This window comes from Sminthopsis crassicaudata, chromosome 3, assembly GCF_048593235.1.
Source record: "Sminthopsis crassicaudata isolate SCR6 chromosome 3, ASM4859323v1, whole genome shotgun sequence".
In the NCBI taxonomy this organism is placed as follows: Eukaryota; Metazoa; Chordata; class Mammalia; order Dasyuromorphia; family Dasyuridae; genus Sminthopsis; species Sminthopsis crassicaudata.
The window spans coordinates 9244960-9268146 of record NC_133619.1 but is presented as its reverse complement, the minus strand read 5'-3'; the positions used below and the strand labels follow the sequence as shown (position 1 = coordinate 9268146).

Sequence of the window (23187 nt, the reverse complement as noted above, 5' to 3'; positions counted from 1 at the left end):
TCTACCTAAATGTTCTATAATGCAGCCTACATTTAGCCATCTTGTTCACTATTGGGAAATGCCTTGTTAAAATTCAGATTTGCTTTTGAAATTTCCTTGATGTATCCTCAAAATTTCTTGAGAGAAAAAAGAATACAGAAGTATTATGACAAGAGGAAAGTACTAAAGGGATCCCAATTTAAGAATTAAGACACAAGCTTGTTTGGGAATTCAAAGAAAACCCATTGGGAAGACTCAGAAACATAAAATATTGAAGGAAAAGTTGAGGGGTAATATGTAGAACAGCTCTTTAAGCATCAAAGGTCCCTTGGGCAGTGAGATCTTCACATTGGAGACAACAAAGTATAAACTTATTAGATTTAAGCCTTATACTTAAAACGTACTTCAAAAGCATACATTTTACAAAGGTACACAGAAATCAGACATACATTAGTGAACTCTTTTCACCAAAATTACTAGAAAGATTAAAAAAAAAAACTGAAAGAAATTATAATAAATTAACAAATTCCCAAATTCTAGTTACGTTAAGGTGGCAAACCGAAATGTGAAGTGACTTAAAGCTGCTTATAGCAGTAAAACTGAAGAATTAATACAACCCAAGCAAAAACTTCCCCCATCTCTCAGATACCTTTTTGATGTACTTACGGAGGTTGCCCCCATCTTTGTGATTACAGTATCCAGTGTAAGTGCCTTCGAGGATCTCCATTTGAAGGTTAACACTAGATGCCTTTTTCACCGGGGTGGAGGTTGCTTGAGCTTCCATTTCCAATGACTCTTCGGAGGGCTCCATACCGTAATTTGGAAGGCTAATGGTCAAAAAAGTGTCTTCTGGAACTGATTCTATCTGGCTGACCTCTAAGGCACCCAACTTCTGCCCCTTCATATTGAATGAAGATGACATTTGGGGCTCTAAAATCTCAGGGAAGTAAGTTTTACTAACAAAGCCAAAGGAGAGTAAGTCATCATTTGTGACTTCTCGAATAACTGAGGTCGTTGAGAAGTTACTTTCTTTTGAAGCAGTAGCAGGCAAAGAACGTGCTCCATCAGTTTTTCCTGAGATCTTTACTTGAGAAGTGGATTTTCCTGACAAAACAGAGGTGCTCCGTTGTGGCAACTGTTTTGTAGACTCTTTAGATGCGTCAGTTTGTTCCTTTTTTAAGATGCCAGGTGGGATTTTTTGACCTTGCGCCTTCCCCTTCTCTGCAGGTTCTTCCTGAGTAGCTCCAAGATTCGTGGCCCGTTTCTTTCTCATAGTGCCTCTACCCTTACTGAGAATAATAACATGGATTACATAGTTACATCACAACCAACAAGAAAAAAAAAAAATAAATATTATGCTATCTACTATCTCAGCTATGCTAGAAATTAATAAACAGATTGCCTCTGCTGAAATCTCACTCATATTAATTTTTTAATATTTAATTTTATTATTTAATTTAATTTATTATTTAATTATATTTAATTAACATTATATTTAATTTTCTTATATTTATTTATTAGAACTTTCTCAAAGCACGAAATGTAAGAATCCAGTAAGATATCAGCCATGACATCACCCATGTGAGGGCTCCCTCCTGGACGCAGTCCCTATCTCCTCCATAGCTTCATCTGCGGAGGTTCCCGGAGGTTGGCACCCAGCCCTCCCCTACTCTGTACAGCTTGGGCTGGCAACGGGACAGCAAAGCCTTCAGGAAGGCAGAGTCTTCTCCTTCCACAGGGAAAGGCTCTGCAGTAGATAACTGACAGAGAGGTTTACAATATGCACCACTTACTCCAAGTGCAACCACAGAGCATGGAGTCACAATGTCACCCACACTCCCCTTAAAACACGGGCCTGTATTTAAATCTTTTCCACAAATTCCATTTGCCTACCATCTGATGGCCTCCTGGGTCACCAAGGGCGGAGAGGTGGGGGCTTATACCTTCCACCTCATTGATCTAAAATGCCTAAAAGCTCATTCAGGATGCCCTACATAAACAAGGGCTCTAGTAAATGCTAAATGAATTCAAATCTCACAGCTCTATGAGGATACTTATGGAGACCAATGTCCCAGTGTGTCAGAGATCTAATTCTGGGGGGCGTGAATAGGGACAATGCAATCTAAAGAGCATGAGAAGTGGTTCTCAAGTAGGAATTGGCTTTTTAGGGCACTGGGTAAATCCTTTCATTACTCATGCCTCCATCTGTAGCTAAATCTATCTGAAAATTCCCACCAACTTGTTCTTCTAACAGAATTTTGTAGAAGCTTGTTCATAACTTTGAGTTTCCTGAAACTACTGTTAATATATGCATAGGCATATCTGTATATGTACACACGTGTACCTGTGCCGGTAAACATACCCCTACACGCATAGATATTTGCAAGGAACAAGAAACTGAAAACCCCGTCTGTCCCAGGGGAGCACACAGCTGCAGGACTTAAGAAGAGACCTCCTTCCCCCAGTCATGGAGAGGGCCCTCGGGCTCAGAGACCTCCTGGACCACTGACGTCACATTGATAAGTTACAGCTTCTCCATCTCTAAAAGGGGGCAGCTGGACCAAATGATCTCCGAGTTCTTTTCAGCGCCAATATTCTACTCTTTTCCTGAGAACACACCATGGGAGAATTCTTTTGCTCTTGGCAGAGCGGCAAGGTTAAATTTTTCACGTAGCTTACCTTGGTGTTTTTGCAGGCGATGTAATAAGAGGTAATGCGGTCTTCTCATCAATGAAGCTTATATTCTTACTGGGGCGTCTTGAGGATCCTGCTAATTCCTGATCCTCCATAATTTGCTCAAGTTCATCTGCAGAATGCAAGATAGTCACACAAGGATAAAGAAAAAATAAAAGGAACATTATTCTTTCCTAGCAACTCAGCACAGAACAAATGCTTCCTCGTTTTCAGCAACTCAAAGAGATAGCTTGATCTCAGTCTTCTTTTTTTTTATATTTGTGAGCAGGATTAATAATGATCTTGAAAAGAATATAAGCCTCCACTGAAAGAAATGCAGTGTCAACTGTGTTTACGTGTGAGGCTTGGAAAAAGGGAAAAAAGATTCCATTTCAAAATGGACAAGACAGTGTCCAAAGAATAATAACCAAAAAGCCGACATAGATCATTTCCTATCCAGCCAAACTCTCTGAACCGTACCTAAGCATTATGCCCCAAATAAGCTCATTATCCTGCCAGGCTGTACCCAGCTTTGGGGCTCTCTCAATACCCTCTGATCTTCTGACGAGAAAGCTAAAGAACACCTCCCAAAGCCTCCATTCTTCACATGGGCTCCTGGGCGGCCCACAAGCTATACGCCTTTGGACTAAACTCCCTCAGGCCAATCATAACTTCCCTTCCACCCCACTTTTCAGCTTCCTTTTCTGTTGTCTTCCCCTACTAGACGGTAAGATCCTTGAGGGCGGGGACTAAATTTTTCACATTTGTATCCCCAGTGCTCAGTACCATGCCTGGAACATGGTAGGTACTTCTTAAATGACCACCATTAGAAAGGACTGGCACTCTTCAGCCTAAAGAAATGACTTAAAACACAATCACCATCATCCCATATCTGAAAGGCTGCCATACAAAGCGGGGTGAGCCTCCAACTTCCTGACACTGTTGGATTGAAGCATGTGGGTAAAATCAAACTTAAAACATAAACCGAAGCTCTCTGACCTTCCTGATGCAAGCATCCTTATGTCCTCCTTCTATTGTTTCCCAAAATAGAAATCTCTGTCTTCTGCTCTGGGAAATCCCTCTGTACCCATGCTGCTTATGTATTCAGATTCTATGTCACGTTGCTAAAGCTGCAGCTCAGCGCTCTCTGACTGACTGTCATATGATGAAAGTTGTGCTCTGAACAAAATCAAACTCGAGTTGACTCTCCTAGCTCTGCACCATTGATTGGTGAATGGTACCAGTGCCCAGTAAGCTGCCTCCAGGACAATTTTTCAAAATTCTTGGCAACCGAGATAGGCCAGGCTAGGTCCAACCCATTAAGCCCTTCAGCATACACAAGTTAAGTTTTACCTAGGAGTGAATTATGGGTAAGAAAGATAAACTGCCTGGTAAAGTCACAGTCCTATCCAGGAAATCACAGGAACAGGTGTTTCAAATATTGGTCTATATTGTCTAATTGTCTGTCTCTTGTGCTTAAATAATGTATTAGATGTAAACCCTTAAGCTCCAGAGATCATACTGACATCCTGATGAGCATTGGTGCCGTGCTTCAGGTCTCAAAAGCACAGGTTTGGTGGAGGGTCTTAATGATTTAAGAGGAAGCCTTTTTGGCTGAATCTACAACTCCAAACCCTAGAGGCAAATAAGCAAGAGCCCTGCCTGGCTTAGTAGGCATGTATTATATTTAGCATCCTGTCTTGGCTACCCTTCCTGTTTAAATTCCTGAGGAGTCTGGTCGGATATAAATTTCAAAAGGTCACGTAGGATATCCACCTGACACCTCAATTGTACCTTGAACAGTCAGCGGTCGTTATAACACTCCTCAGGTTCTAATAACCCTGGTTTGGTTATGGTCATTCTGGTCGGTACAACCATCTGTAGGTTCTAGAAGCTAAATGATCCCTAGCGAAATCTACTCCCAATATGAGAACTCTGGCCTGGTTAAACTTTCTAGAACGATATGGTCTGTAGTGACAGCCAAAATACAACCTCCTTGCGGCCCAAAGGAGCTTTTGATTTAGAAATATTGTATATGCTTAAGTTAATTGTTGATGATTCAGACTCAAATCAACTCCCCCTAGTGGCAGTAATTGATGCAGTTCTGAGTCTTCTCCATCAACAGGGACATCCACTAGCTAACCCTTTGATTAAAATGACAGTAGGAAAAATTTTAACAACCGTTAAGAAAAGCTTAACTGAAAGCTTCAGAGCTTTCAAAGGATATAATCTCCTCCCTGTTCCCACTTCTGGCCAGAGTGGGAAGACAAAGAAAGAAAGAGCGAAGAGGGAAGAGAACCCTTTGCAGAAATTTTTCTTATCATGAATGAGATTTTTTTTGTTTGGCTCCTACAAACATACAGAAAGTACTGACGTGGCAAAGAGGCAGTTTTTAGGTCAAAGGAAAGAACAACTCTGTAGTGATCAGAGTGGTGCGAGAATCAGAAGTGGCCCCATCACCAACTTCGGAACCCCCAATCTCTGGAACCATTTAAGTGGAGCCTGGGGGAGCACTTCCCAGGCACGTTATAAAGGAGATGTCTGCTTTCTCCTGCCTCAGAGCTGGGCTAGATACTCTCGGAGGCGTCTTCAAATACTGAGGTGCTGGGTGAAAGCCCATGGCTATGGCGCCTTCCTAATTCAATAGTGAGCTTATTTGTCCCTACAAAGAGATGCTCATGGCTAACAGGGCAGGAGGAGGCTTTCAGCAAATAAACCTTGCAACGTGCCACTTTTACCTTTAGTAGTACTGCCTGCTCGACTCCTGCTTTCTGTTCCCCTCTCAAGTCTGTCTTCCATGGAGTTAAGAGTACTGATGGATGACACGGCGCTACTTTCGACCAGGTCCATATAGTTGAAGAATTCAGGTATCAGAAATGTGATGCTCTAGAAACATACAACGCTTAAGATTCAGAACCCAAGCACAGTCTATAATGACAACAAAGAGAAAGGGAGAGAGAGAAGGGAAGAGGAAAAGTAAAAAAAAAAGTAAGAGGAAGAAATGAGGGGAAGGGAGGGGAGGGGGAAAAGGGAAAGCAAAAGAGAGAGATAGAGAGAGGCAGAAAGAAACAGAAAGAGACAAAGAGAGAAACAGAGACAGAGAGACAGAAAGAGACAGAGAGAGACAAAGAGATAGAGAGAGGCAGAGAGGAAACAAAGACAGAGAGAAAGAGACAGAAACAGAGACAAAGAGACAGAGGCAGAAAGAGACAGAGAGAGACACAAAGAGAAAGAGAGAGACAAAGAGAGAAAGAGAGACAAAGACAGAGACAGAGAGAGGAAGAGAGAAATAAAGAGACAGAAACAGAGACAAAGAGAGACAGAGGCAGAAAGAGACAGAGAGAGACACAAAAAGAGAGAAAGAGAAAGAGAGACACACAGAGAGAGAGAGAGATACAGAGACAGAGACAGAGAGAGACACAAAAAGAGAGAAAGAGAGAGACACAGAGAGAGACAGAGACAGAGACACACAAAGAGAGACAGAGAGAGAGAGAGAGAGAGAGAGAGAGAGAGAGAAGAGAGAGAAGACAGAGAAAAAGAGAGAGAGAGAGAGAGAGAGAAGAGAGAGAAGAGAGACAGAGAAAAGAGAGAGAGAGAGAGAGAGAGAGAGAGAGAGAGAGAGAGAGAGAGAGAGAGAGAGAGAGATTAAAGTAAAACCATTTTAGAGAACAGATTTGCATAAGGTTTCCATTCCTTTGACTCTCTCCAGGCCACTGACCCCCCCACCCAGCTCTCACTCATGTTCAATGGATAAAGGCAGCTTCCTTTTTATGGGGGGAATTCCTGTTCTGACTCTGAGTCAGAGTGAATGATCTCCCAAATCTGTCCCAGCTCAGAGAGCAGCAGGTCCTATGGATGCTCCACCAACAATAGGCTCTGACCTTCACAGAGGATCATACTTGTCCTGTCTGCCTCCACTACAACAGAAGGCTACGAGTTCAGGTTTTTATTCTGTTTGTCACAGAACTGTCCATTATTTTGTCCACTTCCTCTGCTGGGCAGGACGAGGCAAGAGCAGCAGGAGTGAAGGTGAGCAGGGCGGTCCAGGGGACGCGGATGCCATGAGGTCACTGGGAAGCGAGCCCCTTCCCCCCTCCCACCCGGGCCCTGGGGATAAAATGTGAGTCTGGAGGCTCTGTACTGCAGCAAACACCTCTGCTTAAGGAGTGGGCAGACACGGGCCAAGGCAAGGGCACCTCGGATAAAGGGAGAACAGCAAGATTGGGCCCAGAGTCAGATCTGAGGCACGCGGCAGTACCATGCTATGGAAGCCAATGAAGCAATGCATTCATCCACTATTGTATATTTAGCAAGTGCCTACTGTGTACCAGGCCCTCAGGTGAAAAGAGTGTCCAGAGGGCAATCAGGCTGCTAACGGGCTTGAGAACATACCAGATGAAGCTCTGTGGAAGAAAATGAGTCTGTTCAACTATTAATCACCATATGAAAAATGTTTCCAATCATTAAAAATTGGAGAAATGCAAATTAAAGCAACTCTTGAGGCTTCACCTCATACGGTCAGACTGGAAAGATATGAAGAGAAAAAAAAAGGAAAATTCTCATTGGTGGAAGGGGCTGCAGGGACGCCAAGGCATTGTCTGTGGAGCTATAATAAATAAGTCCAGTCATTCTGAAAAGCATTTGACCTGGGCAAACTAGAACCCAGCTAATACTATTATTAGGGCAATACAGTAAAAAGATCAAAGAAAGGATCTCTATGTAAAAACACACTTATTGAAACTCTTTTTGCAACGGTGAAGAACTAGAAAACTCAAAAGGTTTGGGGAGTTTTAAAGAAATATGAAAACTGTATAAAGTGATGTAGTGTAAAGTGAGCAAAACCAAAAAAAAAAAATTATGTAAATATAACATAAAAAAAACAAAGCTGAAACACTTGAGAAAACTGACCAATGAAATAATAAACCAAGATTCCAGGGAATGGCGATGAAACCCGTCAGCCGTGACTTGACAAGAGAAGGGATAACCTCATTATGAACAAAATAGACAGAAGGAAGGGAGGCAGGGAGGGAGGGAGAGAGAAAGGGAGGCAGGGAGGCAGGAAGAGAGGGAGGGAGGGAGGAAGGAAGGAAGGAAGGAAGAGGGAGGAAGAGAGGGAAGGAGGAAGGAAGGAAAGAAGAGGGAGGAAGAGGAAGGAAGGAAGGGGGAGGAAGAGAGGGAAGGAGGAAGAGGGAAGGAGGGAAAGAAAAAAGGAAGGGAAGAAGGAAGGAAGGAAGGAAGCAGGGTTATTTTTAGAAATGGTAAAATTAAAAGGAAAGCTAGGAAGAAGCACAAAAAAGGACAGTTTTGAAAGATACAAGTAAAGCTTCTTAGATTATTTTTTAAAAAGAGCAAGCTGTCCAAAAGAGAGCTCAATCTACAGTTTTCCTTTTCTTTTCTTCCATGTGCATGGAAATGCCTGCTGTCATGTCTATTAAACTCAAAATAAAAATAAAAAATGTCAGTGCCCAGAAGGGAAGAGAAGGAGGGCTGGACAGACAAGACAGACAGACAGACAGGATAGCCTGGCAAGTGCCATGTGCATTTAGCACAGACTTCAAAGCAGCAGCAAGCTGGTGCCCCTAGGTGGCACTATAGTTTATAGAGCAGCAGTTCTAGAATCAGGAGGACCAGAGTTCAAAGCCAGCCTGGGACCCCTGACACTTCCTAGCTGTGTGATTTGACAAAACCCTTAACCTCGACTGCTTCATAAAAACAAAAGCAGGCTCTGCTGAGAGAACGGAGCAGCTTCCCATACAAGTCTCTTTTATATTCTGTATGTGGATATGTTCATTTTATTTTATGTCTGTTAAATTCAGAATTTGTGTTTTTTTTTAAAAAGGCTATTTAAGCTGGAGCATGCTTAGCAGGGACAGCTAGTCTCTTTCAGAGTCCTTCCTACCCTGGCATCTCCCCAATCCAGGGAATCCTACCTACTACTGACAAACTCACCTCCTACTCAATCGATCCCATAGCTTCCTCTAAGGATAAACTGCACGTCTCCTTCCTGGCCCGGATGCGGGTTGTCCCCCTGTCCAGAAGGCTCCCCTTCTCCCCCAGGTTTCCCAGCGCAGCCATCCCTCTCAAAACACCCCGTATGGAATGGCATTGGGTCTTTCTTGGCAGTGAGTTTCCTTGGGTTCGTTCTGGGTACCCTCGGGGTCTCCCCCTTTAGATGGGACTCCTTCAGAGGAGGTGCTGCTCCCTTCTTCGGCTATCTTCCCCCAGGACCTAGGACTGTGCCCAGAATGCAGATGCTGCTTAATAAATGCTGGAATGGCCAAGCTGTCTCCCAGATCTTAAAAGTACCATGAAGGAAAAGGGGAGAGGAAGCCTGACCCAGAGCCTCACTCAGGAGGATGGGAGGCAGGTCTGGGCTGCAGCCAAGGGGAGCTGTCTCAGGAAGCTGTGTGCCCCCCTCCCCCTGGCGGAGGCCCCACAGTCAGGTACATGGAGGGGCGTCCTCGTCCGGTCCCTACTCTCCACAAGAGTGCGAATAAAGGGAATAAACAGCAGAAAAGCTTCTTACCTTTCCCAGCACTTCTACCTTTTCATAACCACACAGCATCAGAGCAAAGTTGTGGTTTATGCCAAAGATGGTCCCGTCGGGCAGAAGGGTGATTAGGCCGCTGATGGTGGTGAAGATCCACAGGGAAGCCGAGAAGATGAGGGCCAGACCCTTCTTCGCCTTGCCCTCTTGCTTGTCCGGCTGCTTCAAGGTCAGCTTCAAGCTCAGAGGGAAGGTGCTGCCGTTCCTGGTTCTCCCCGTCAGCCTCTGGATTCTGAAGGCCTGTTCAGAGTCAAGGGGGCTGGTTCAGAGCAGGCTGCTGCCCCGATTCTGGCTGCCACACAGGGCCCTCGACTGCCAGCTTTCTGATGGCCGGAAAAGTATCTGTGCCTCTCTCTGTGTCCACCTGGCATACAGCAGGCACTTAATAAATGTTCAACGGGGGGGCTGATTCTCGTCCCTCTGGGCTGCCCTTCTTACCAATGGCTCCACCTCTCCTAAGGATTTCCCGCCTCCCCTCGTCCTAGACCCCAGGGGTCAGGAGCCCAGGAGAGGCCTCTCTTCCAATTCATCTTCTCCCTTACCTCAAGGCCTGAGGGATAAACATAGCACAAACAGCCACCAAGAAAAACAGGGGAAAGTAGGGCTTTAAGGAGGAAAATCTCCGAATGGAAATAAGGAGTGCATCAAACGCCTTTGTAAAAGGCAGAAGACTGCCCGACGGACTCCCAAACCCGCCAAGGACAGGCAGGAAGCTCTCGGTCACAATCAGCCCCCCTTCTCTAACTGGATTGGGGCTCTGCCCTTCCCTAACTCAGCCTGGGGGTGAGCCCCTTCTCAGAATCACATTTTTAAATACAGAAATAGAGTAAAAAGAAAACCAATTACATTGAAATATTTTAAAACCAAGTTTGTGGATCCAAGGTTAAAAGTCCCTGCCTTAGATGATATCCAGAAACTCCAAAAACTCTAGATCAAGAATCCTGAGCTTAAATGTCAGAAAACGGAGTCTCTGCCTCCTCCCCTGAGTCTGTTCCTGGTCGGCCAGAGCCCCGGGAGAAAAGGGCCTCCTTGGCAGCTCTTACCTCTGTGATTCGCTGGCCCGGGGGTGGCATCTGCAGAGAAGGAATCAGGTCCAGGATCTTATTCCCACTCACTTCTTCCATGGAGGAGAAGCCAAACAGTTGAGCAAAAGGACTGTCACACGATATGACCTTACCCTTAGGGAAAAGTACACGGTCACCTTAGTGGGAAATACGCCACGATCACAGTTAATTGTCCATCTTGCAGATTCATCAAACCTCAGTTTATTTGGGTAAAAAAAAAAATAAGTTAAAGCTGCCTCTACTTTAGGGATGCAGATGATTCAAAAGCAAGTCTCTTTGGAAACAACAAAAAATGACTCAAAATCACCTATGAAAAACACAAAATTGAAACAATCCCTCCTCATCATTTCTTCAAGAAAAATTGTCTCTAGTTCTCAGAAAAAAAAAAAAAAAAAAACACCATCAACTACTACCACTGAGTAGTCCGGATATATTGGGGCCCTGTGGGACTTTTCTCTTTTTTAATGGCAGGCCTGGAAGGACAGGGGCCTGGGAGCTCCGACCGGGTGCACCGCTGGTTTGGACACTCAATGGCTCCGCATTGGGCTCAGTGCGGGCACCCACCTGCGGCAGCTCTGGATCCCCCAGACTCAGCCTTGCCTCGCTGGAGAGGACACGGCTGTGCCGATAAGTTAACGGGGCAACGTTTCAGAGAAGTTCACCTCTTTGGAAAAAACTTTCCCTCCCCAAAGAGGATGAGAGAACATTTTTCCAAATGATCCTACTTAGATGTGTATTTTTCTTATTCCCAACCCGATAAAGCAAGTATGAGAAAGTTCCACTGTGAGAACTCCCTTTCACCAGTTCTGATTACACCCCATCTATCACTTGGTAGATAATCAGAGGAAGCTACAGGATCCCCATAAAGGAGAGGTGACTTCTCCAGAGTCACACAGCTAATAAGCATTAGGGGCAGGATCTGGGCAGAGACCCTGACCCTGAACCCACTACTTCCCCTACCACGCCAGGGAATGTGTAGCAGTAATGAAAACATGTGTCTCCAGGTTAGATGACATGTTCTAGTTGGCACAGGGGATAGGTGTCAGGCTGGGAGTCAGAAAAACCCAAGAGACTTGAGTTCAAATCTCGACTCAGACACTTGCTAGCTATGGGATCCTGGGCAAGTTCTTTCACCCTGTGTGCCTCAGTTTCTTCATCTGTAAAATGAGATGGAGAAGAAAACCACTCCAGTATCTCTGCCAAGGAGACCCCAAATGAGATACAGTCAATCACCACTAGATGGCTGACCCACAAGTTACCTCAGGAAAGAGGCCTAAACCAAGCTCCTCCCCAGCCCCTAGGCTGTCCCACGGAAGCCTCTCCTACATCAGAGGCTCTTCATTCCCCTAAATGGATAATGGGGAGAACTAGGGTGAAGCCAAAATGACAGATGGCATTTCACTTGGGAAATGGAACGCCCAACTCACGTCTCTCTGGAAAGAGATCTCAGCGGTGAATCTCTCCACGGGCTCCAGCAACACAACCGAGCAGCGAGAAGAGCTGTCGTGCTCCAGATTCTTCAACCAGATGGAGACGGGAATCTTCTCCTTGTTGGAGCAGAGGATGTCCACCTGGGAACGGACCGGGCTCAGAACCTCCCCACCAACTGGCGCGGGCGGGAGCCCACCCCTGAAGCCTACTCCGGCCCGCCTGAAGCTTTCCGCCTTTGTCATGGTGACGGGGCCAGCAGCAGGACCGTCACCTTTCAAGGATGAATGACTAAGGAAAATAACCCCACCAGTGGCTCAGCAGGGTGAAGCGCCTCCCTAAAGGACGCGGGAGATGGTCTCGGAGGGCAGCAGTCTCCAGCCCCTGGGATCGAACAAGACTGTTCACTTATCAAAGGGACCTGCTAATTAAACTCTGGATATGAAAAATAAATATGGAAATGCCGACTTTAAGGACAGGAACAATTATGAATTTTAAAGGCTGACGCACAGCAGGGCAGATTATGGGCAAAATGTGAAAGGCCCACATAAGGACAGAAAGTGGCCCAGCTTCCAAGGCACAAAATCCCCACTCACCACTGTTCCATAAGCGATGACATTTTGTCCATCCGTCTCGCCAGACTCCTTAATTAATGCCTCTACTATGGAAGTGCTGGATCTAGAGAAGAACAGCGGCAACTTCCGACCAATCATATCTTGACTGCAATAGCCGAGTAGCTCACAAGCTTGGTCGTTGACAACAAGGATCTAAGAAGGGACAGAGCGGGGAGAAAGCACAAGTGGCTCAAAGCAATTCCCCCAAAGTTCAAATACACACCGATGCTGTGACTTCTTACCTCTCTAAGCACCCCAGAATGCTTCTGGCTTCCCCACCCCCTTGCCATCACATCCAGCTCTAATAAATGTGTTTAACCAAGGAAACAAGCTTTCCTTCCCTATGCACCACTGAACATTTCTATCCTACAGACCAAAAGAAAAGCCCAGTGATAATCCAAGAATTAGACTATTTTATCCAATTCATATCTACAATCTTCTAATCATAAATATGAATGCTAAAAATGCAAAATCACATCAACAGGGCACTAGCTTCTAAGCTGGAAAAGTGAAACATTTTTAAGTTCATTTTTCTCTTAATTGGGCTAATAGCTAAGCAGATAACGGGAAATGGTTGACCCTTCCTCTCCCTTGAATCTTTAGCGTTACAAAGTATGTCAATGCGGCAAGAATCTATAAATTCATCAGTGTGATTATTCCCTCTATCAATACAGACCTGGAGAACTGATGAAAGATCTTTTACCTTTCAGCCAATATGGTGAAGAAAGAGTGAAAAATCCAATTGTAGTCCATCTAACATCAACTTCACATGGGTTTATTTACTTTATAAAGATGGACCTTCTTGTGATGGAGAGAGCCATCTGCACCCAGAGAGAGGATTGTGGGGACTGAGTGGGGATCACAACATAGTATTTTCACTCTTTTTGTTGTTGTTGGCTTGCATTTTGTTTCCTTTCTCATTTTTTTTTCCTTTTTGATCAGATTTTTCTTGTGCATCATGATAATTGTGGAAATATGTAGAGAAGAATTGTACATGTTTAACCTATATTGGATTACTTGCCATCTAGGGGAGGGGGTGGGAGGAAGGGAGGGAGAAAAAAATTTTGGAACACAAGGTTTTGCAAGGGTGAATGTTGAAAAACTATATGCATATGTTTTGAAAATAAAAAGCTTTAAAAATAAATTTTTTAATTAAAAAAAAAAAAAAAACACACAAAGATGGACCTAAATGTTCTGTCTTAACAGTACTTAACAAGCACACCAATTCCAACTGATTGATTTGAAGTACCAAAACAAAAAAAGGCATTTCTCCGGCTGGTTATCAGGACCGAAGTGAATCCTACCTTCATTGTCCTCAATTCCACTATGAATATGGCTTTATTTGGGGCACACACACATGAGGACAGAGCCTGATTGGATGACCCCGAAGGCAAGTTAGTCAGTAAAGAGCTAAATATGGAAGTGGAATGGTCTGCCTGGGACATGACGCTGAAGCGGTTTGTACAAATATTCTGGGCAGCCAGTGAAGACAAGCAATAGGTGTTCCATTTGTCTTCTGAAAAGGAAAAGAAAAGGAAAGAGTGAGCTGCAGCTGCAAAGAATCTGAGATGTTTTTAAATATTTTTTTTCAATCAGCAAAAATCTACTTTCTCTCCCTTCCACCCCCATCTTTTCCCCCCAACAGAGAATGAAAGAAAAACACAACCCATTACAAATATTCATAGGTAAGCAAAAACAAGTTCCTCTTTGTCCATGGAGAAAAACAGACTTATCTCCTTCTGCCCTAAGTCCTTCACCTCTATCAGGAAGTGGGTAGCATGTCATCAATTATGCAGAATTAGTTGGTCATCACACTGATCAAAGTTCCTAATTCCTTCAAACTTGTTTATCTTTACTACGCTGTTGTCCTCGTACAAACTGTTCTCCTTCTATTCACTTATCTCGGCATCAGTTCATACAAATCTTCCCAGGTTTCTCTGAAATAATTTCTCGCAGTATGTGAAAATGCTATCATATTTATATACCATAACTTGTCTAGCCATTCCCCAATTCTGAAATTCCTATTCTTTGCCACCTCAAAAAGAACAATAAATATTCATATTTTCCCCTTAGGATTAATATCTTCCTTAACCTTTTTTGTTCAACTCTGTGACGCCATTTTGGGTTTTCTTGGCAAAAACACAGGGTCAGTTGGTCATTTCTTTCTCCATTTTATGATGAGGAAACTATGAGGCAAACAAGGTGAAGTGTCTTGCCCAGGGTCACCTGTCCAGGCATAAGACTCTACCCACTGCAGCTTTACAGCCTGCCCTCCCGCTCATCCCCCCCCTCCTCCCTCACATTTCTGTACCCAGCTCTGTGGCTTGACCAGTTTAGACAAGAATAAGATTCAAGAGTCGGTCATTCCCACCTTGTTTCCACACTCACAATTTCCCCCTCCCCCTCTTTTCCCTTTGCTCTCTAATGAATTCCTCTGGTAGGACCCAGGCTTTGTCTAATTACTTCACTCTATGACTTCTGATGATAAGGTTCACACGTATCACCTCCCCATATATGAAGTAAGCAAATTATCATTATTAGTCCCTTAGGATTGTTTATTCATGTTTATCTTTTTCTGTTTCTCTTCACTACTGTGTTTAACTAGAGGATTTTGGTTTTGGGGGCAGTTTTTTGGTAGCTCTGGTCTTTTCATCAAGAATATTTGGAAATCATCGAGCTCACTGAAAAGCCATTTTTCTTCTCTATGATTATATTGTTTTTCTGGCTAAGTTATGTTTGGCTTGAAGTATGCCTTCTGAATATCATTTTCCAAGTTCTCTGCTCCTTTAGAGGAGTTGCGTTAAATCATGTGTGATCCTAACTGGTGCCTTAGTATTTAAATTTCAAGTCTTTCTGGCTGCTTGCAGGATTTTTTCATTGACCTGCGAGCTCTGGATCTTGGCTGTGATGTTCCCAGAATTTTTCATTTTGGGTTAACTTTCAGGATGTGACCAATGAGTTCTATTCCACTCGGTGCTCTAGTTTTAAGAGTTCTAGGCAGTTTTCTTTTAACATGTCTTGAATTTCTTTTTGGTTATAGCTTTTAAGTAATCTAGAGTTTCTTAAATTTTAATTCCTTAATCTGTTTCTAGTTCAGTTGTTTTTTATCATGAGATAACTTACTTTTTTATTTTTTACTGTTTTAACATTTCTTGTTGTCTCAGAGTCACTGGCTTCTGTCTGGTCCATTCCAATTTTCAGGACATTTGTTATTTGGGTAAAGTTTTGTGTCTCTTGTGCCAAGCTATTAATTCCCTTTTCAATTCTTTCTTCCACAATTCTCATTTTTTTCTCAATTTTTTTTCCTCAAGTGTTCACCTTCCATCTCCCTTGCAAGATTCTGAGGAAAGAGAAAGAGGAAGTGGGTGGAGAGCGAGACTCGCGTCTCTGGATGTACAGATCCAACTTCCAGATGGTGCTCCACATCTCCTGCCTACTGCCCAGCCTCCAGAGGGACTAGGGGCCTTCCATCTCAGGCTCCTCTGGTAGACTAGAGCCTTTTGCCCAGTCACAAACATGCACACTCACACCCATTTCAATGATTTGGAACTCTTTCTGGTTCCCATCCGAAACCATTCTCCACTAGCTGATTCCTTCTCCCCCACCTTTTCAGTTCTCTGGAATGCCTCCATCTTCAATCTGGGATCTTCATGCCTTGCTCTGCGCTTGCGCCCCATTTTCCAGCTTCTCTCCTCATCTCCAAGTCCATCACTCAAGCACGCCCCTCCTCCCCTATACCACCTCCACCCTGGTTCAGACCATAATGCCCTCATGCCTGTCTGGAGGCAGTAGGTTGGCCAAGGTACTACAAGGTACTTGGCTAACTCCCCAAGGAAGTGCCTGGAATAAGGGAGATGCTTAATAAATATTTATTGGACTCACCATATTCACAGACATATTTTTAATTCTCTATCTCACGCAGGAATTCTAGTTGTAGTTGTGTCCACCTGAACTTTCTCAGAGGCTTTGCTCACAAATGCTTTCAAGTCATACTCTGCTGAGTAGTTTCTTGAGCATCCCATCAGCATAATTTCTGGGGTCAGATTTTTTGGTTCATTCATTTTTTCGTCTTGGTTCCTGACTCCAGACTAGATGTTAGAACATCTAACATACCTGTAAGCCTCCACAGTGATCGTGAGAAAAACTGGTGAGAGCTCTGCAAGTTCCTGGCCTGGGTTTGGGTCTGAGCAAGAGTAGATGCTGCTGCCCTCCCCTACTAGTGAGCTGCAAGGTCCTGCTCGTCCAGTGACAGAAATGCAGGCTTTCCTTTGGGATGGGGTTTCTGTGCCAGTCATTCCTCTGCAAGTTTCAAAGTGGGTCTGAAGGTGGAATGGAGACCTTGGCTCTGCTCTTGGGATCTGGTATACCTCCCAGGATCCTTGGATACAGGTCCCCTTCTCGGTCCACTCTGGATCCGTGATTTGCTGGTGCCTCCTCCCACCATCCTGCAGGAGTTTGAGGTGTCCTGGTACAGCCCAGAACCTCTTCTCTCCTTGACACTCAGCCTCTCTCTGGGTACCCCTCAGGGTGCTCCTCATCAAATCCTATCCCCAGCATCTCCATACCTTCCTGGTGCCCATTTTGGCTGGAAAGGTAATACACTGTAGCTTTTTCTTGGATTTCTAAATTTGTTTGGAGGCCTTTTGGGGGGTGAGAATGGAGTTCAGTAGGACATCTTTTTGTTATTCTGACATCTGAGATTTGTCTTTGCATTTATTTGCCTTTTAAAATTTGATTTTATTTCTATCTTTTTTTTTTACTTTTACTCCTTTTATCCCTTGTTGTCTTTTCCTTCCTAAGAGCTTCCTCTTATATAAAGATATTTTTGAAATATGTGAAACACAATCCAAAATCTTGCAGAAGGACCAAAATGAATTGGTGAATATTGAAAATTCATTCCAACTTGACTCTTCAGCAATGAGGTGATTCAGACCAATTTCAATAGATTTGTGATGGACAGAGCCATCTGCATCCAGAAAGAGGACTATGGGGATTAAATGTGGATCACAACAGAGTATTTTCATCTCTTTCAGAGTTAATATTTGCTTGCTTGTTTTTTCCTCGTCATTTTTTTTCCTTTTAGATTTGATTTTCCTTGTGCAGCACAATAAATGTGGAAAAACGTTTAGAAGAATTGCACTTGTTTAACTTATATTGGATTACTTGCTGTCTCAGGGAGGGGAGTGCAAGGGAAGGAAGAGAGAAAAAGTTGGAACACAAGGTTTTGCAAGGGTGAGTGTTGAAAATTATCTTTGCATGTGTTTTGACACTAAAAAGCTATTTTTAAAAAAAGAAAGAAAGAAAAGAAAATTCATGCTAAGACTCAATTTTCCATTGATTGTTCTGGAAAACAACAACAACAACAACAACAGAAGTCCTGGAAAGCTAGCAGAATGATCTCAGAAGCACCACCATCAATAATCAGAGCACTATTAAGATACTACCTGTTAAGATTTTGAAGTCTTATAACTTAAAGAAATAGAAACAGTTCTGGTTTAAAAGTTCAGAGGCCTAAATGTTCACTGACCAAGTGAATTCCATGGTCAAGTTCATTCACCTTTCAAAGCCTCAGTTTACATATCTGTAAACTATGGCTAAGAAACCTCATGGGGTCTGTTACAAGGAAAGCAATTTTGAAACTTTACTCTTTTTTATCCTTATTGTTGACTGAATTTATGATATAGTTATAGGAAACTAAGCAAAGAACATTCCTCAATGTACACTAGTACAACAATCTCTATACCGTCCAGGCATGGAGTTCCCTTGGTCAGCGTCGGTAGGCGTCAGCCAGTGGAGACCTCCAGTCTCACAAACTTTTTGGCATTCTCTGGCCCCACTCCCTCTGCAAATCTTATCAATTGAATTCTATTCAATAAGCATTTATGAAGTGCCTACTGGTAGCTAGGTACCAGCACTTATGAAACACATTCAAGCTTGCAGATCACATTACAAATCTTATCTCATTTGATGCTCACAACAGTTCCCCTGGGAGGTAAGTATTATTATTTCCATTTTACAAATGAAGAAACTGAGGCAAACAAAGGTTAAATGACTTCCAGAGGGTCACACAACCAAAAATTATATGAAGCAGGATCTGAACTCAGGTCCTGGAGGTAAGAAAACCTGAATTCAAATCCAGCCTCAGACACTTAGTAATTGTGCGAGCTGAGAAAGTTATTTAATTGCTGTCTGCCTCAGTTTCCTCTTCTTTAAAATGGGAGCAATGAGAGCATCCACCTCTTAAGAGTTAACTGGGAAACCCAAGGAGGTAAGAGAGGTAAGGCAGACCCTGGAGCCCAGTGTAAAATATTATCTGTTACATTCATGATGGTGGTTATCTGCGGAGCACCACGCTAGCACCTGAAAAGACCAAGCAAAAGTGTGCCTGCCATCAACCAAATGAACAACCTCCACTTACAGAGGGCCCCCTCTAAGTAGGAATGCTGCCAGTCAAATTAAATTTTCCCTGCTCTCAAGGAGTTTCTGCATCCAAAGGGAACACAAACTAATTCCGGGGATGGAGACAGAGGGACTAAATGGAGAACATGAATCAGCAAAGGCCTAGAGCTAAATCTTCAGTAAAGATGCTGGTTTTCTCTACGGCTTGGGCCCTCTGACTTTTCAACTCCAATCTAGAACAAGGAACCCTTGACCTTGACCCACTACGAATGGGCACTCTTGGGGTCCAGCCATCCGGGAGGCCCCAATCCTTGCAGGCATCCATCCAGCCCAGGCCGCTCTTTCTACGCCCGACACAGCCCATTCTAGGTGATGCTACATGGAGCTGTCTGCCTCAGATGCTCTCCAATCACTTCTTTAATAAAACTTCCTGTTCTCCTATCTGTCTTTACCCAGAGGCTTTCCCTGGTGATTCTGAACCCTCCCCTCACTTCCCAGTCAGTTCTGGCATCTACTCCTTCCTAATGCACCCACTAGGACTCCCCCCTTGATCTTCTTCTCACCCAGAACCGTATTCTAGTCACCAGTCGCACTCTGGCAACAAGGAAAGAGGGTTCAGCAGGCCTCCCCACACCAGGAGGTTCACGTCATCTTTGTCTGCATTTGAGGAACTAACATCCATGTTCAGAGCCCTGGGCTTTCCTGACTCTTTCCTCCAAGACTGTTTCCTGTAGGAGCCCAAGTTTACAGACCGCCTTTCCTTGTTATAGCTCGCGGCCGTCGCATCCACCAATGGCTAAGCCAAGGCACCTTTCTCCTTCTTATAGCCTTTTCAGTCTACAACCTTTTGAGTCGGACTTGCCTGTCACAAAGCAAACTGGGGCTCCTCAGTCAGTCTCCTTAAGATTCGTGCCAGGCTGGAGCCATGACACTCACGCCAAAGTTAATCTTACTCTGCTCGAGGCCAGAGGTGCCATACTCTCAAGCCAAGCTCCCAGGATCTTGCCAGATATCACTAGGGAATGTTTAATCAAACGAAGACAAATACAACACAAGAAAGAGTTTGCATTTGTGGTTTTCTGAGTCAGCTTGCAAGGATCCATTCCTGTTTGAAGCCCATCTGTGTCCTAGAAATGCATAGGCCGTCTTTGGGCACCATCTTCTTGGCCAGATGGCCATCCCTCAACTGGCTCTTTTTTTCTGTATCCTTTTGACTGTAACAGGTGGCAAGAACCTAAAACTCACACATCCTTGTGGTCCTGGATTTCTTGTCTAAGGCTTGTTCACCTTAGCTCAGGCTTTCTGGATCCCTCCTGGGAATACCATCTATGACAATCACTACAAGTACGGGGAAGTCAATTTTGAAATGTCTTTGGTAGGTTCTGTGAAATATTTTTGGATTCAGGATGCAAAAAGATGCTTGTATTCTCTGTTGTTAACTGCCTCCAACAACCTTTTATCTCCTCTTCCCCTGATCTTTAGTGGGCATTTTACAGTGTTAGGTCTAAAATTAGCTATCATTAAGAAATGAAGCAATCAGGAGACTTTTAAAAGAGGTTTATATAAAGCATAAAAAGACAATAAGTACAGTAAAATCTTATTGATTAGGTTCAATTAAAGAAAGGACCTTCAGGTTTGTGAAAAAATGTTCATTTTATCACCTTTTCAAGAAATATATTTTATTGTCAAATAATGAGAAAAGTGATTATTAACTTTAATGATTTGGGGAGATCCAGAATTCCCTTTTCCTAAAGTTCTGATTTCTTGAAGGACACTGCTGATAATGAATAGACTAACTTTCTCGCTGAGATCTAACCCAGGAGGAGTAGCCACTGTGTTCTGCTCAGGCTTGGATAGGGCATAAATTCTTTGTATAGATTGCCAAAGCTGGGGTGTTCTGCTACAGAAATAGTCTCTCTGACAAGGATGACATGATGTCATACAACCCTTGTTGTAATGTTGTTCTTCTCATTAACTGCTAGCCAAATCCGAGCTGATGGCCATTCTTCCAAAAGAACATATATGCCCTAAGTCCACTGATTGTCTTTGGCCTAAGGGAGAAGGACAAATAACCATCCTTTTACTAATAAACATGCCAGCCTAATTAATAAAACAACAAAATTACCCAGAAATCATATATTTTAAACTTCTCTAATTGTCTTTATATTTTAGTGCTTTGAACTAGGCTAATAAAGGAACATTGCACTGGAAAAAGGAAGTATTATTAGAAATTAGCAAATCAGAAGAAAGGAAAAAAATTATAAAAAATACAAAGTAGAGAATAAGAAAATACAGAAGGAATCAGAGAAAGCAAAGTATCTTTAAAAATGACAAGTAATCTAGGTTTTTTTAAGTAATCAGCATGAAATGAAAATGAATGTTTTATAGTAAAACCTCTTTTTTAAGATGTACTATGTCCAAAACAAATTTTTAAAAATTTTAATATAGAAGAGAGGAAAAAAAAGAGGTGGAAGGAATCAAATCAGGAGGGCTTTGTTACTCTTTACTTCTATGCCAGAAGGAATAAGAGCAAGAGGAAACAATCCTAGGAGCCAGAAATCCAAAATTCTAGTACCAACAACGTATACCACCGATAGCATGACCTGATGAAAGGGAACAAACAATGCCTTCTGCTGCATTTTTAAAATGCTATACTTAACATTTTTTTTTTAAATTTTGAATCCCAATTCTCTTCTTCCCTTTGCCCTCTTCCACTCATCAAGAAGGTAAGCATGTGATATCAGTTATACATGTAAAATCCTAAATGACCTATTTCCAAACAAGCCTTGTCGCCAAAAAATAAAAAAGAAAAAGAAAGAAAAAGTCTAAAAGAAAACGGAAATGAGCAAATCAAAACCTCTAGCCAAAACTACTGCCGCTTCATATATTTATAACTCTACTGTTGCTAGTCAAATGCATATTTTTTAATGCTTCAACATACTTTCAATTAAGTAAAAAAACCTTTAAAACTTCAGAATCATAAAATACTAGAATTTTGCAGAATCTTAAATGGCATTTATTCCAACTGCTTTCCCAAGCAGTCGTAAGGGAAATCTTGGTTTGGGCTTCACCCTGCTCAATGAAACAAACTCAGGAAAAGAAAGGCAAAAGCATTTTATCAGCACACCAAAGCAACAAGCAGTTGGAGTGCACCTGGCTCAGATAGCTGCACAGTTTTATACACAGGAGTAAATGATTGATTAGGGCAGGAAAATACTGATTGGTCCAAGTAGGATAAGAAGATGAATTTGGTGCCTCGGCTTTCTCCTCCTCCTCCTCCCTCCTCCTTCCTGTTCCCCACCCCCAACTCCAGGACACAAGGACAGGAATAATTTCAGATTGTCATTCTCCACAGGCTTGTACATCAGCCAAAGATCAAACAAGGGTTAACCATGGAGTCTCTTAGGCTGACTTTGCACAGCAGGAATTTATTGGGTTCTTTTTCAAAGAGCAAAGATCAACACCTATTAATGTGAAAATAGAGACTATGATATCAATCCAGATTTATAATATAAATAATCTCTCAAAGAGAAAAGGGGAGGGAGAGGAGGAGAAAGTAGACAGCTTTATGTCCCTAGGATGCGAGGCAAGAAGCACTCATAAATTCAGACATATCCAGCTCCAACTTCTCTCCTGGGCTTTAGTTCGGCATCATCAATTGTCTCTTGGATATTTCAAATCATTATGTCCCCAAGTACATCTCAAACTCAACATGTCCAAAAGAAAACACTTTCTCTTCCTCTCTTACAGACTTCCCTGCTTCTGTCTAAGAAACAAACTAGCATCCCTCCTGTTATAATTCTTACAAGGTACTAAGACAGTGGAATTGATAGAATTGATAAAGACTACCAGGTCTGTGAACTTGATATCACCTGGTCTCCCTCCTCCTCCTCCTCCTCCTCTTCACTGCACATATTCCAGTAGCTGCCATTTCTACCTCTCACAGCACTCTCCCTCCATTCCCATTGCCAGCATCCTAGTGCAGGCCCTTAGCATCTCTCACCTAGACTGCTGTAGCTTCCCAATGAGTCTGCGACTTGGTCTCCCTGCTTCCAGTCTCTCACCTCAAAGTCTATCCTACATACTGCTGCTAAAGCAAGTCTTTAAGCATAGATCTGACCATTTGATTCCTCAGTCAGCTCAAATGGTGAAAAAAGTAAACAAAAATTCTTCTATTTTACTTTACTGCAAAAGCTAGCCCCTTTTTTGTCTTCTGAGATGGTGCTCTGGGAGGAGGAGAAAGAAAGATACTAGGACAACTATGTTGTATAAAAAAACAAAATATAAGTAAAAACCTACTTGAAAAATTCTTCCAAATGGGAAGCTTTCAGGAAGAAAATACTCTATTTTGAAGAGCAAAAGCCCACTTTCAAAGAGTTCTTATTTTAAACTCACACCTTCTTAACTCTGTAGTTTGTCAGACTCATTCTACTAAAAGCTCTCTCCATAGTTACTGGTTTTTTTCCCCTACGTCCTCAATTTT

The 23187-nt window shown here is 43.0% G+C and overlaps 1 protein-coding gene across 3 annotated transcripts in view; it reads right to left on the bottom strand.

Annotated features, from left to right (window-relative positions):
* PASK (PAS domain containing serine/threonine kinase) overlaps positions 1-23187 on the bottom strand; it is a 62985-nt gene that overhangs the window by 22086 nt on the left and 17712 nt on the right. For 2 of the 3 annotated variants that reach the window (XM_074297967.1, XM_074297968.1), the window contains 8 exons: positions 13610-13821; positions 12288-12458; positions 11691-11834; positions 10243-10377; positions 9179-9439; positions 5391-5538; positions 2659-2785; positions 646-1268 (listed from right to left, as the gene is read on the bottom strand). In XM_074297967.1, the coding sequence (XP_074154068.1) occupies positions 646-1268; positions 2659-2785; positions 5391-5538; positions 9179-9439; positions 10243-10377; positions 11691-11834; positions 12288-12458; positions 13610-13821 (1821 nt within the window). Of the gene's footprint in view, positions 1-645; positions 1269-2658; positions 2786-5390; positions 5539-9178; positions 9440-10242; positions 10378-11690; positions 11835-12287; positions 12459-13008; positions 13385-13609; positions 13822-23187 lie in introns of those variants that run through there. The other variant, XM_074297969.1, reaches the window with a different exon arrangement.